General features: G+C 37.3%; 1 protein-coding gene across 1 annotated transcript in view; it reads right to left on the bottom strand.

Moving 5' to 3' along the window:
* Positions 1-15,571, bottom strand: part of LOC132127002 (ryanodine receptor 1-like) — a 46,313-nt gene that overhangs the window by 2,589 nt on the left and 28,153 nt on the right. The window contains exons 72-95 of the mRNA XM_059538621.1: positions 14,824-14,994; positions 14,640-14,699; positions 14,434-14,568; positions 14,128-14,240; positions 13,900-13,996; positions 13,675-13,781; positions 13,191-13,242; positions 12,897-12,962; positions 10,041-10,140; positions 9,875-9,954; positions 9,704-9,780; positions 9,545-9,618; positions 9,023-9,040; positions 4,894-4,974; positions 4,551-4,639; positions 4,321-4,449; positions 4,090-4,194; positions 2,867-2,948; positions 1,495-2,777; positions 1,325-1,395; positions 1,043-1,211; positions 843-929; positions 372-647; positions 100-230 (exon numbers count right to left, since the gene is read on the bottom strand). Of these exons, the coding sequence (XP_059394604.1) occupies positions 100-230; positions 372-647; positions 843-929; positions 1,043-1,211; positions 1,325-1,395; positions 1,495-2,777; positions 2,867-2,948; positions 4,090-4,194; positions 4,321-4,449; positions 4,551-4,639; positions 4,894-4,974; positions 9,023-9,040; positions 9,545-9,618; positions 9,704-9,780; positions 9,875-9,954; positions 10,041-10,140; positions 12,897-12,962; positions 13,191-13,242; positions 13,675-13,781; positions 13,900-13,996; positions 14,128-14,240; positions 14,434-14,568; positions 14,640-14,699; positions 14,824-14,994 (3,653 nt within the window). The remainder of the gene's footprint in view (positions 1-99; positions 231-371; positions 648-842; positions 930-1,042; positions 1,212-1,324; positions 1,396-1,494; positions 2,778-2,866; positions 2,949-4,089; positions 4,195-4,320; positions 4,450-4,550; positions 4,640-4,893; positions 4,975-9,022; positions 9,041-9,544; positions 9,619-9,703; positions 9,781-9,874; positions 9,955-10,040; positions 10,141-12,896; positions 12,963-13,190; positions 13,243-13,674; positions 13,782-13,899; positions 13,997-14,127; positions 14,241-14,433; positions 14,569-14,639; positions 14,700-14,823; positions 14,995-15,571) is intronic.

Raw genomic sequence — 15,571 nt, 5'->3', positions numbered from 1 at the left:
ATAAATTAGAGACCACATATGTGAAAAAACCAGTTTGACCACAAAACAGAATCTAGTTCAACTTTCATTTTAGTCAACCAGATATATCTCCACACTTACGGTGTGTTAAGCACCAATCTGTCCCATTGACCTTTGATGTCATCATCCTCCGGCTGTTCAGTGATGTAAAGACCATCGAACTCCAGCTTTCTTGCCAGCTCTTTCTCTCTCTTAAAGATGACCAGTGGAATCTAACGGACCACAACATCTGGATAACTTATTGATAGCACAAATAATTGATAGCACATATTCAGAATTAATTAAAACAACCTGAATCAAGACTGATAATGACACAAGTTCAAGTGCTAAAATGTAAATCTAATGGTCCAAACCTTGAGGCAGTTGTATCCAATGATAGATAAGAAAGCAATGATGGTGTGCACAATTGCCAAGCAGGACAAAGTGGGCTGCATATATCCGGTACTCTCTTCCAGGAAAAAATACACAGGACCTTCCTCATCATCATCATCACCACCTCCATCCTCTCCAGCAGAGCCCTCAAAGTCTTCCCCAGAGCCTTCAAACACTCCAGAGCCTTCAAACAACCCAGAGCCTTCAAACATACCTGAGCCATCAAGCTCATCAGCAATCGGAGGAGTATCAGATACCTGGAGAATTAAAAAAAAACAGTAACAGTCTTAACAGTAACAGATTTTATTTTTATCTCTACGTGCATTTAAAAAGTAAAATTATTGTGAGGCATGCCATTTTAATTTAAACATTTAAACATATGCACATGTAATCAAGCCTAGAAGTCCAAATTAACCACAAATGAAATCAGTAAAACAGTGTAAAAATCCAACCTTGTAGAAGAGAAGAATGAAGTTCAGGGCAAAGGCGATGAACAAAGCCAGGAAACGAAGGTTGTAGAAGTTACGGGACAAGCAGTTCTGTAGATTGAAGTGGAGATTAACAGCAAATCAAAACCCGTAAAAATGTAACTAAACCTGGAAATAAAACTCAAAGTTTCAACTCAAATTTAGAAAAAAAAAATTTTTCCTACCATGAATTTATTTCTTTGAACATCCAACTCATTCCAGAGCTCAAATCCTGCTCTCTTGACTGATTTCTTTTCCTTTTTTGCTTTAGCTGCTTTCTCAGGTTTTGGTTCTTCTGTTGTGGCCTCAGACTTGACTTCTGCTTCCTTCTCAGCCTTCTCTCCATTCTCAGTGCTGTTACACATGGAAGATGGTCACTGAATTTGTAAATACGTCTAGAAAAACAACAAAAAATCGAACAGAAACACTACAATATCCTGTTTTCCCTTCATTTGGGAGTCACTCACTCTGCCTTCTCAGGCTCAGGAGGAAGTTCTTCAATAGCAGGAGATTGTTCAGGTCCTGCTTCTTCTGGTTGCTGCAGCATAAATAAAAAAAATAAACAACATGACACATACAAATTTGTGTAGAAGTCTGGTGAAGTAACACAGGGAATCCAGCTAAATAAACACCATACCATTTTCTTTTTCAGTAATGGAGTGCCCTCTGGAGTTGGCGGTTCCACAGGGGTCGTGTCACCCATATCTCCAAGTCCACCTGGTGTATCAATACCAGGAATCTTCCCACCGTCTTTTTCTTGGATGTCCTCATCCTCCTCCTCTCCTCCTCCGACTTCCATTGAGTCTGTTATCCCTCCTGTATCCTGCTCTTCTCTACCCCTTGGTTCTCCCGGTAGGTCTCCATGCACCTCATCCTGCGTGGGATCAGGCATGCTGGCCAGCAACTCCGTCACGGTGATGTTCTGGGCCCCTTCAACTAAACCACCTCCAAAAAGTGTCTGCCAGATGAGCAGGAAGAAACCTTTACACACACTGTAAATGAAATAGAGGATGCCCATGAGGATTGTCCATAGGAAGGTAGCAAGCTTGACCACAATTTCCTTGATGGTCATCTTTCTGAGCCTACAGTACCGTCTGCGAATATTCCTAAAGGTAAACATGCCCAAGAAATTCATTATGCTTTGGATGAAATCGGAAAAAGCAGAGCTTGATTCTGGCTGGCCCTCCTCCCCACCTCCCTCTTCATCTCCTCCTCCGGATTCCTCCTCATCGTCCTCTTCTTTCTCTTCCTCATCCTGCTCTGAAATCTGTGAAGCGATGTTCATCTCAAAGATGGTGTCCTCACAGAAGTTGACAAAAAGTTCCATCTTCTCTGATTCGCCACCTTCGTTGACCACGTCAAATATGAACTGCCGCTTGGACTCTTTGACTTGAGGCATTTCCCATTGCTTACGATTCACTTCACTGATCTCAAAGTAGATCCTCTCGATCTTCCTGCTGGCGCCCATTATCTCGATACGACCCAAGAATGGGCGGAAATAGTTTAGAACGCTTTCCGCTTGTTCAAGGAAATTCTGCAACCTGGTATCATGAGGAACATGTTCAGAGAGGTTGGTTAGCAGCACAGCTATGTTAAAGCCAATGTCTTTTGCTGGCTCTTGGAACCGACTGGCAAACTCCTCGTAATGAATCATCTCATTCTCATCTGCCTCAGAGCAGGACAACAGAAATTGGATCTCCGCAGGTGTGTACTGTTTCTGGCTGTCCATGGCTTTCTGGAAATCCTTCTTGGATATCAAACCTCTTAGGTCTGTCACATAGTCGCGGAATGCATCAGACGCAACAATGTCCTTCAGCTTGAGGAACATGTCAAAGAATTTGAGGATCATTTCCACATTGCTGGAGGACTCCACTAGCATGTCCACCATTTGGCGAGCAATGGTGCCATTTACAACATTACCTGACAAATATAGAGTCATACAGGCTAATCAGGTCTAGACTGAATGATGTGAAACTGATGATGAGATAAAATCAAGATTTTATTCATACCCTCCAGCAGAGACAATAACATGACCACCATATCTTTCTGAAGGTCCAACAACTCTTTTAGAAGACCAATCTGACTGGAATCCTTCAAGAAAACACAATGACATTCTGTATAATATACACTGTACCATAACATATATAATCTAAATCAGCAGCTTTTGTAAAAAAAAAAAAAAAAAAAAAAATATATATATATATATATATATATATATATTTTTTTTTTTTATATATATATATATATATATATATATATATATGATTTATAAAACTAAAATAATATATATTTATTATTTATTTAAAAAAAGGGAAAAACACAACTTAATGTTTTTGTGAGGGTATAGCTTACTGTATAAGGGTATGGTTACAAAACAATTAAATCAGCATCTTTACAAGAAATGTTACCTTATCAGATTGGTTCAGGAAAATGTAAAAAATTTTAACATTTAAATGTAGGTTATTGCATGCAGTAACAATAACAGGTGTTAATTACTAGAAAGAGAAACACTCCATACACACAAGAGATTGAGAAAAAAAATTCTAATAATCAAACAGCACACCAAAGGCAGAAGTGTAGAAGAGGCAAAACTTTTTAAAACAGCAAATTCACATAAAGTTGAAAACACATGGTTTTTCTGGGTAATGTTAACTGCCATTCATTTTCTCAGGCTGTTTGACCCACTTGTTTGCATACTTGCCAGATTTTTGTTTTTGTTTTTTGCAGAACTGTTGGAAAGTTCAGAAATTGGCATGTTAAATGAAGAGTAAAATTAGATTTTGTGTCAAAAAAAGGCCTACTGGGTTCAAAAAACCTGGATTTGGGAATCTGGAACATAAAGGGAAAAACTCAAATACAATCACTTCAATAGATAAAAAGAGTGATACATACTCTTCCCTGCATACGGTGTATGAAAAACAGTTTAATTAATCAGTAAAACATTGAGAGTAAAAACAATATTACATTCCAACATACTAGTCATTTAAAGTTTGAAAAAGGAATGTAACATGTTCTTTAATTCAGCATGTTATCTAATTATTAAAAACAGTTCTACAATACATAAGCAACTACTAAAGTTTTATTAACATGCACTTTCTATTAGCCACTTAAGTAAACCATAATCCCTTTTAGTAGAAATTACACACATTTGCTACTAGAGAAAGTGTGATTCAGATAAAATAAACACACAAAAAAATTAGATAAACAGAGGAATCAAGTTTAGATGGGTTACCTGAGCCAGTTTCATCATCATATGGGCAAACACGTGCAGGAAGCCCACCACAGCATCCCACAGGCGACTGTGGGTCAGAGACTGCTGGTTTCCTGTGCAGGGACCCTGAAACAGGAGGACAACTTAAATACATGACAGGACAGCAATATAATAAGTATATGATTTTGGAGAAAATTATATTGTTATATTATATTATGAATGTCAATGATCAAAAAAAAAAAGGTAATGTACCTGGATATACTCAGTAAGGCTGTTGAACACCTGCTTGGCCACAGTCATTGCTTTAGAGAAGTTCCTCTTGCCTGGTTCATCTATTATGTCTTTTCCTGAATAATACCAGTAGAAATCACTGATAGACTCCTGGAAAGAGAAAATAAACACCAACAAAGCAATAAGTGTGCTTACTGAGAGTGCTTAACTTTGTCTGAATTAGTCAGTTATTGAGGGTAAAAAGACTTCACCTGTAGTCTAAGCAGGTAATCCACTGTACAGATAATGACATTGATGGTGGTGGTGCTGCCTGTCTGTGTTCTCAGGTAGTTCTGGAAGTCTAAAGTTAAGTGAACTCACAGATGGTTAAACATTAAATCTGTACAACAATGACATTCCCTAAACTCTTGAAACTTGCCTCTTCAAATTCACTTTTTGTGTTTAACAGTAAAAAAACCAACATCATATAGGTTTTGAACAATATGATAGTGTTTAAATTCAAGACTCATTTCAAGAAATTGAAACTGCAATAAATCACAGTACATATTTTTCATGTGCACTATATTTGACTGTACATTCTGTTTAAGGACCCACCATTGTTGTGACCCTCACAGAGGAGCTGCAGAAAGCGAAAGAGGTCACAAGTGAACTCATCGTCAGCCATGACCTTCTCGCCTATGCGAAGGAAAGAAATATGCAGCAACACATTACATATAGATGAACATGTTGTGACACTGATCACAGGTTTAGTGTAGCAGCAATCTGATTAGAACTGGAAAGAGAAAGTAAGTGAAAGAGAGCAACTGATTAAAGAGCTTAGAGAAAAACTACCTCAAATTTCTCATGTTATAATGTTAGTGAAAACTGCTATATTTTCGTCCCTTTCTGTAAGACATAAGCAAGAAATTTAGTTATTTTTTTTGTTTCATTCCACTGCCCAGTTCAGTATTACATATGCTTACCAATTTGTCCCACCGAAACCCTAGAGGGCACCAGTGAGCATAGGCTGCTCACTATATTCACTTATGTCAATAAAGCCTTGAGAAGCACCAGAAATCTACAAACTAATATTTCAAAATAGTACCACTCTTTTTAAAAGCTACAATAACAATGCACAAAAAAAATGTATACAAAATGGCAGAATTGAACAATTCACTTCATTGTGAACTAGGGAGTGGAAAGAGACAGCTATTTGCGTAATCACTCGTTCTTAGACTGAAGTGATTTAGACTGAATTATACAAGCATAAAATTAAACACATTACAGAATCACTTTACCCAAGTAACACAACACATATACATCAACTATACACATACACAATAATGTGCATATAGGAACACAGATATAAGAACACTGATATATAATCACAAATACTGTGGTTCAAACACAGAGGGGGATTAATTACAACATGAAGCAGACGAGACACAGACGAAACTTAAGCATGCGGGATAGACCTACTGCAATCCTAAACCTCAGCTGTGTTTGGGTAGGTAAGGAGGAGGTCAATAATCAATGCTAAAATCATGAAAATCACATTCAAAGTCTTCAGCATAGAATGATGTTTTTGCAAATAACTTCAAGTGAATTTGTTGCATAGAAAAAACTGCACCGCTAAAATGCTGCGCACTAACATAACCTACCGTTTTTGATAATGGCTGGTTACTGGATTAATTGTGACCTCAAATCAATGTCTCAGCTGGGGTAAATATAGGAGGGCATATAGGGTTACATTAGGCACAAAAATGGTGAAGCCAAGACAGAGTTAGATCATTTATGGTTTAATTCATAACCAATGGCAGGATCTGGTAAGTTATATGTATTTGTTAGGAACAAAACAAATATTCTCAATTTAAGCATTTTAGTGCCATCATATGAAGGCTTAGACCTTTTTCACTGTAAAAACTAAATTTATTAAAGGGGTCATATGATGCTTTTTTAAAGATCGTTATTTGGTGTATTTGGAGTAACAGAATATGTTGACATGCTTTAATTTTCAAAAAACGCATTAGTTTTTCAAATGCTGTACATTATTGTGGGTCCTCTATGCCCTGCCTCTCTCAAATGCATAGTTTTCTACAAAGTCCCTCCTTCCGACAAGCGCTGTCTGCTCTGATTGGCCAACTGACCCAGTGCATTGTGATTGGCGGAACACTGCAAGCACTCGTCGGAAATGTAATGCCCCTTTCCGTAACTGCGAGCTTCATCTTTCAAAATAAATGTAAAGACAGTTAATAATGTCCTTAGTTTTACCCTCAGTTCAAACCCGAAAGAGACACAAAGTCACGTGACAGACACATTGATGAAGCTCGTATGTGTTTGCAGTATACAAGCCACTGACAATTAAGACAGCTGACTGCACTGTGAGACTCTGTCTCACTCTCTCTCGCTCTCTCGCTCTCTTACAGCATGCATCCACACACACATGTGATTAGTAAAACTCATTTGAACATTCAATAGCAAATACTTAAACTAATAACAAAACTTCCAGTAGCTGATTCAGAAGCGCCAGATTGTCATAGCAAAGTCAGAATTACCTCCTCTCCTAGGTTCACAAAACCTGAAATGTCTGCTTCAACACTAACGCCTGTTTCACATATAATCCGTCTGCAGTGCGTTTGCAGTCCGAGTGCGTTACGTATGTGATGCTGAAGCAGCATGGACTCATTGTGCTTTCACACAGGACGCATTTGCAGTTGCTACTGATGCGGCTGTTTAAGCCACAAAACACAACATTTGTCCATTATATTGCTATCAAATCATGTAAAAAAAAAAAAAAAAAAAAAAAAATTTAAAAACCTTTTTCAGCATTGTGATACTCTTTCATCACAGTACAGTAACAATCTTTCATAGACATATTTAGATTCAAATATAAACAACATTTTACTCATGCGTTTGACTGCTAGGTTTTTATAATAAGTTGCTGAAACAAGCTGCAACACATTTAAACACAACATGAGCCTACTTTTCTTGTTAGGATATCACAAACATTTAAAATTAAAACCAAAATTGTTTTTCTGCCTCTATAAAAGTGCATATATAATGTTGCCTTGTTTCTCTAAAGTTGCTCTTTTTCTTGTTTTAAATCTAGCCAAAACCTATGTGTTGCGTGTGAAACACAGTAGGCTTTAATTAGTATACATTTGTTGTGAAATGACTGCATTTCCGTGTCAATCCATATAAATTTTTACCGCAAACAATGCGCTGTCACTTTAATTCAGCACATGCAGCACAGCAAAAATAGACTCGGTACATAAACGATCACTGCACTGCTGCAGATGCACTGCTCCTGGAACGCATTGACGGACAGCAACCGCGTGCAGTGTGAACGCTGGAATCCGTTAACATGGGTGCGTAAAGAAATACGCAATGCATACACACTGCAGATGGAGTATGTGTGAAACGGGCGTAACTGCGGTTACTGAAACCACTCCTTTCTTTGCTTGAACATTTGGGTGGCATTACGCAGATATTTTCACATAGTGACGTAGATATGTGGGGGTGTGTTTGAACGAGCCATTTTAGGGGGGTGTGGCAGAGTCTTAACTTTGATAAAGAATATCTCTTTGGATTTGAGACTTTAGTCTTTGCAACTTCACAGATAATCTTTATTCACCAAGAGCTTGTAACACTCCTAAGAGAAAGAAAAAATTTTAATCGCATCATATGACCTCTTTAATACAAAAACCAACACTACGAATAACATTTTAAATTTTTTTGCCTGTTATACAAAACTAAAATGCAGCATATATTTATTATATAATTTATCTCCTGTTTTTTTTATAGATTAGACACAATGCAGAGATCTAGAGTTACAGTAGATCTGTTTCAGCACTCAAGGGGAGAAGAAAAACACTTCAGTCACATTCTGTGTAACTATACAGTAATTCAGATATAATGTAATGTACTGCGATCTGCATTTGCAATGTGACTGAATGTTGTTTTTACAAATCCTTGAGTGATAAGATTCATATATATATAATATAATATATATATATATATATATATAATATATATATATATATATATATATATATATATATATATATACATATATATACAGTACAGACCAAAAGTTTGGACACACCTTCTCATTCAAAGACTTTTCTTTATTTTCATGACTATAAAAATTGTAGAGTCACACTGAAGGCATCAAGGGCTATTTGACCAAGAAGGAGAGTGATGGGGTGCTGCGCCAGATGACCTGGCCTCCACAATCACCGTACCTGAACCCAATCGAGATGGTTTAGGGGTGAGCTGGACCGCAGACAGAAGGCAAAAGGGCCAACAAGTGCTAAGCATCTCTCGGGGAACTCCTTCAAGACTGTTGGAAGACCATTTCAGGTGACTACCTCTTGAAGCTCATCAAGAGAATGCCAAGAGTGTGCAAAGCAGTAATCAAAGACAAAGGTGGCTACTTTGATGAACCTAGAATATGACATATTTTCAGTTGTTTCACCCTTTTTTTATGTATATAATTCCATATATAATTCCACATTCCACATTAATTCATAGTTTTGATGCCTTCAGTGTGAATCTACAATTTTCATAGTCATGAAAATAAAGAAAACTCTTTGAATGAGAAGGTGTGTCCAAACTTTTGGTCTGTACTGTATAAAAAATTCCAAAACCCAAAAAGTGAAATTTCAAACAAAAATGATTTCAAAGAGATAAAAGGACAGAGAGGAGCGACAGGAAGAAATAGAGGTACAGAGGCATTATTTACCCCGCTCTAGCTTCATGTCTGAGGCCCGTGAAAGGACGGAACAATGAAAAGAGATGGAGGACAAAAGTATAGTTATGGAAAAAGAGGGATGGTGAGTTGACGGCAAACAGACAGCATGGAATGAAAAGGGAATTATTCATGGCCAATATCAAAATCAGTTTATTGACATCATATTAGACTAGACTATAAAATTTGGAGATGGTACGACTGTGAGAATATGGTTACAATTAATTTATTCAACTGATATATTTAACAAATTATGTGAATTTCCATATTAGAATGACCAAACATGTATGATTACAGATGGATGAATGAACACTTGGATGCCGTATTTCATTTGGCCTTAAATGTTGGAGCCAAACAAGACATTCTACATGTTTATGCATTTAACAATGTCTATACGATATAGTTACTCTATGCTTGCAAAATTACATTTGATAGGACTTAACTGATCTTCCTTTCAACAATATATTGGTATTATTCTTGATGAAAAAAAGATTCTAGACCATTCACATTACTTACTTGTTCCCTCCTCTGACACCATACCTAGACCCTCTGCTTTATTCTGCCTCTCAAAGGCATTCAGGTCCAAAACACTGCAAAAGAGGCACAAACACTGATTTAATGAATCATTTAACTAATATGAATGCGAGGTGACAACAGTTCCCAATCAGAATGTACCTGCAGGTCTGCATTAGAGCCTGGACACCGAGGAAGAAACCCACATCTTTCTTGTCTTTCAGATAGTCCAGCATTTTCTGCAAGCAAATTACCGATGCTGTTACATCTCAGCATCAGTTTAGGGTCTAGTTCACTGTCATGCCTCCATGATGCAAATGCCTCTTAACTAACCTGTTGGACCTCACTGTTTCCACCATTTAGAATGGAAATACCAAGTTTTAGGGTGGAAGAGACCATGCGACCAGTCTCACCTGTACAAAAAAATAATTAAAAAATAAATGGAGAACAAAGTGCTCAAGCTTAAAAAAAAACTGGATGAAAAGAGGTGAACATGTACCCTTGCAGGCGCTAATCATCTGTAGGACCATCTCAGCAGCCCCTCTGTTGTGGAGACGTGACTGTTGGTAGAGGAGTCTTTGCTTTTCCATCTCTTTCTCCTACAGGGTTAAACAAGGCAAAATTTAACTGTCTGAAAGCCTTAACATTTCTCTTTTCTTACAATCTGTTCTTTCTGCTCAATCTCCCTGCCCCTCTAATTGAACTACAAGCAATAATGTTCATTTTTCAGTCTTGCCCAGTTACTACTTGTCATTTTTATTGGCCTTATCCCATGAGCGATGGAAAAATCCAATTTGGTATTTCTAATTTTAGAAACTGCTTTTTACTGAGACTATGACTATGAGCAGCAGTGAGAATATGAAATTATTGTCATAGCAACCTAAAACACTGTTTGAGGCTTTCATCAAGTCAACCACAAACACTGGTAATGTTTACAACTTTAATTTTCAGCAGTATCATCAATTCTTTTCAGTGATTTTCTCTATTGATTGTTTAAATATCTTATACAACACAAAGTGAACACTTGTTTATTTTAGTTAAAATGTGATTATAACGGTGTTAAGGCAAGATCAGGTGATTGTGAGTGCTTGTAAATGATTTGGGCCCCTGCTGATGTGATTATTATTATTATTATTATTATATTCTAATATTCTCTTCTCTTTCAGTCATTTTTATTTAGCATGCTCCCATCATCATCATTAGTTTTGGGACATTCTAATTTCTCACGTTTGTCTATCAGAGCAAACGTTGGACTACAGTAAACTCTCCTGATGGCTTTGCATCTTACAAAGAAACAAAGAACCATGCAGGTGTTACTCATCTATAGTCTCCTGGAAAGTGAACTGTAAACTTAGGGAAGTGCTTCTGTAGAATATTCATAACCTTAACCCAGCATCATCAAACATCATTTCATTTAAAAATAAACTGGAATTGTATTTATAGTTTAACTTTAGCAGATTTAACAGATAATAAAAGCAAGCTTTTTTATTACAGACATATGTAAAAAGGATTGCATGAGAGATACATTTAAAAGCAAATATAAACACTGGTTTACTTAAGCTTACTTTGCTAAAAATTATAGAAATCATAAAGCGCATATGTTTATAAATACTGCATGAATAAAACAGTACACCCCCCTCCCAAACCTCCCATCCCACCCCCCTCCCGTGTAAGCCTGACCTAAGTAAGCACCCAAAAGTGTGGAGTATATAGAGCTTTTCTTTTTCCTATGTCTATACATATATGTTCAGTCTGATTGAGTGAGTGTGTGTGTGTATGGTGTGCACAATCCACTTAGTTATAGGTGCATCTGTGTGCTTGTTCCATTGTGTGTGTGTGTGTGTGTGTGTCTGTGTGTGTCTGTGTGTGTGTTTGTGTTTGCAGACTAGGAGACCGATCTGGCTTTAACTGTAGTCTGTGTGTCAGTATACTATGTCAGCAATATTAAGAAAACTTTCAAGTGATTATTGTGAATGGGTTAAAGGGGTCATATGATGCGATTTAATTTTTTTCTTTCTCTTTGGAGTGTTACAAGCTCTTGGTGCATAAAGAAGATTTGTTTCAAAGACTAAAGTCTCAAATCCAAAGAGATATTCTTTACCAAAGTTAAGACTCTGCCACACACCCCTAAAACGGCTCGTTCAAACATGCCCCCACATGTCTACGTCACTATCTGGAAATATTTGCGTAATGCCACCCAAATGTTCATGCAAAGAAAGAAGGAGTGGTTTCAGTAACTGCAGTAAAGCCCCGTTCACACCGCCAGTGACATTTCCTCTGCTTGTTGCTGGCAATTGAGGTCACTACTGGTTGCCTAATTACCCCGTAACTCTCTACTACAGCAGATGAATCACGTGCTCTCCACTGACTTCACTCCCAGTGGTTGTCGCTCACGAAATTAGCTGCTTATTTGCATAAAGTTGAAGAAATCTGAACTGGCTTGAACTAATGGTAAAACTGAGGACATTATTAATTGTCTTTAAATTTGCTTTGAAAGATGAAGCTTGCGATTATGGAAAGGGGTGTTACATTTCCAATGAAAGCATCATATGACCCCTTTAAAGGAAATCAAGGTAAGAATGTGAAAGCATACAGAAACAAAGTGACAAATATATTATCATTAGTTATTGCTCAAAGTAAAACAGCATATAGAAGTAAATGCACGTTCATTTGACACATCAATCTTATAGCTCATAGCAAGAACATGATTAAAAAATGTCATTCAACAAATGTTTACAAAGAAATGAGGACATAGCTTTTTTTGGACATCAAAGCTGCAACAGGTGATTTTTCACACACCGTACTGTAGTTTGTATCTGTTACACTTAAAAGCTTCATGGCCAATTAATGCAATTTGTTGAGCAGATTTGTCATTTTTGCGACATATTTGAAAATGATCACATGCTGCAACTTTAGGTTATGCAAACACTGAAAGGTACAACAAAAAGCATAAAAAAATCTCCTTAAGCCTAAACTACTAAACACATCTGAATAATGCTGCTCTTTTGGCATAAAATATAAGTTACTGTTTTTGAGATTTAATTTATTGTATTTAAATGTATTCAGATATTTTTATACTATTAATATCTGTGTTTAGTAGGTGGCTCAAAGTTTAATAACAATTGTAAAACAAAATAAACATGTAAAAGATGATGCAGTGTAATGTGATAAAGCATATTAGATGTAGTCAGATGGAGAGACAGAGAGCACAGCCTGGACAAAGAGATATAAAATGGGATGTGAGTGAATGGATGGATGATACAGTGGTTGGTTTGGATGTCACTCGGGTCTACCGCTTCTGTGTCTTTCCCGTCCCCAGCCCCCAGACTCCCCCTACCATCTCTGTCTGTCGCACCTCAAAGGACATCTCCTCCTCTCCCCCCTCTTCTCCCCCCTCATCCTCTTCACCCATGTGGCAACTCTAAATTCACCAGAGATGGACACAAAGAATATTACACAGCATGAGATCCTGCGATGGAAACTTCCATGTATTTAAAAACAATCTGAAAAAATCTAAAATCAAATAGGAAAATGGCTTGACTGACATGGAGAAAAGTTACAAGTTACAGTAAAGTAGCAATATTTTAAATCTATAAAATAAATTACTAAATTGGTGATGATTGTTAGCCATAAGACAGTGAGGTCTCACCTTAGCCATGATATCAGCATATGCCATGTATAAGTAATCCATGTCCAGTTTACTGTGACAGAGCAGAATCAGGGGGAAAAATAATCAAAGGATATAAAAGATGTAAAAACATGCCTGCATTTTAAATCCTAATTGATCCTAAAGTTGCTTTCTTTGTTAATAATTCTAAAAACCATATCATTTTTAGATAGTAAATACATATTTAGAAATATCCTTTTTAGATCATAATATCTGGTCACATTTCTTTGTATAATGATTTTTCAACTGAATAATTTACTGTTGCATTACTTACTGTATGAACACCGTACATCATAGAGTACTTCTAAACCTATACATTACATATCTGTAAATTGTTTTTATTTTGTAATGGATGATTACATAACTTCACCAAAAGACCATGTGAACAACGTGAATAGTCTGGTTACGTCCGTGTGATCATCTACTTTCATCACTACATCTAATCAGAGGTGTGGAGGGGTCTCACCTCTTCTCGGTGAGGGCTGTGCGACTAAAGTGAAGTATGAGCTGATGAAGAGGGTCTGGCTTTGTCTCCTTTTCTTCTTCCTCATCCTCTTCTTCCTCCATTGCTTTCTATGTCATTGAGAAAAAGTAATCTGTTACTAAATTTTTCTAGGGAAAAACAAAACTAACAGGAATTTCTCTCACACTAAAATGCATCAGTTATTTTTGTTAATTTGGGAGCACATACAGACAGGTCATCAATCATTCTATCCTCAAAGGAATATCCTTCGGTTTGGATCCAGTTTCGCTTGTACCCATCCAGGAACATGTTACATGCTCTATGTCTGAAAGAGAGACAATACATTTATATATCTTCTCTAATCCACCATTATCTCTTTTATTCATTTTATGAATCAGACCGACTAGAGCAGAAACATATACTTATGTTGTATGATTGTGACCTGTCTTGTCTCACCTGGGCAGGTTGTAAAGTGGAGTCATCCTAAAACAGGCCACCACCGCTCTACGTCGTTGCTTTGACAGCAGTTTATGCCAAACCATCTTTTTGGACTTGAAAGGGTGCTCAGTCTTTAAAAAGAACAACTATCTCAGGGCGTTTTCAGAATTTAAACCACATATAGAATAGATATTATGTCATCTAGACTACAAAAGGCTTAAGCAATTTCAGTCAATTAATGAAGTATAATGGGAGTGTGGGTGAGTGGTCGCCAAAGTGTGCATTATTTGCATTGCACTAGGAGACCTTGGAATTCAAACTCACCACTTCAATGTGGTACAGAACTGCAGAGACCTCTTGAACCCGCTTCACAACTTTCTCTGGAGCATCTGCATCTTCTGCCTTCCCTGCCATTTCCTTATACAGTTCCATCTGCCAGCGCATAGATGGGTTATCAACCTGAGGACAGAAAGATAGCATTCAAATGTCTGCAAAAACACTTTTTAAAAAGACATAAGACATACACTTACCTTGCCCTGGAGGTGCAGGTTATTTTGCAAGAACTCTCTGACCTCCTCATTTGTGTCTTTCTGTGGGTCAAAAACACAACAGACATGCTTCAGTTTACCTGTTTAGTGACCATCCTAAAGTTTTCATGTAAAACTTTATTAAAACATCCTAAAACAGACAGACAAATAGATGGGACCACACTACCAAAGAATAGCGTGTCTTGGCCAGGTTAATGAGCTCCTGGTCTGCAGGAGAGCACATGTTCAGTCCAATGGGAAGCATTTTTTTCAGGGCCGCCACAATGAGGGATGTTTGAACAGAGTATCGATCTCCCCGTCTCTTTTTCTTGGTACGCTCCACGTCCGAGCCACCAGCCTGAGATGACAGTAACATTCAAAGCATGACAGCTGACATAGACATCATTAAATAACTGTTAATGAAACCTTAGCATCTTGTAAGGCGATTTTCATATTGAATGATCTGCTAACAGAGTCTGTTGACCACAAAATAGACGTCCACCTCAAGAGTGTACCATCATTTTATTGCGCAAAATTCAAAGATTCCTGTTCCCTCACCAGGACCTAGACAACTAAACAGACCAATCCATCCTTACTTGAAGACATTACTTCAGTCATTAGATTTAATTTTTTAAGTTAGGACCTCTTTAGAGAACAGTCCTTAGAAATGAGTCATTCTGATTAATAGGGTCATTAAGAGGGAAGGAAGGGTAAATGTTCAGGGTTGCTTTTTATCAAAATAGACAACAACAGTAGGGCTTAGTGGGGAAGACAAGTTGTAGTATGTCTGAAGCTGAAATCTCAATACTACTGTAACAGCGAGGTGACAGCACCAAAGGAGCAAAAATCATTCAACATCATCTTAACTCAGACATATAATAGAAGCAAGCACTGGAGGTTGGCTGGTGCTGTAATGTGTCAGTGCAGTTTAATAC

The sequence above is a fragment of the Carassius carassius genome, chromosome 45 (assembly GCF_963082965.1).
Source record: "Carassius carassius chromosome 45, fCarCar2.1, whole genome shotgun sequence".
In the NCBI taxonomy this organism is placed as follows: domain Eukaryota; kingdom Metazoa; phylum Chordata; class Actinopteri; order Cypriniformes; family Cyprinidae; genus Carassius; species Carassius carassius.
Note: the sequence above shows the minus strand (reverse complement) of the source record. Positions and strands in the feature narration are given on the sequence as shown.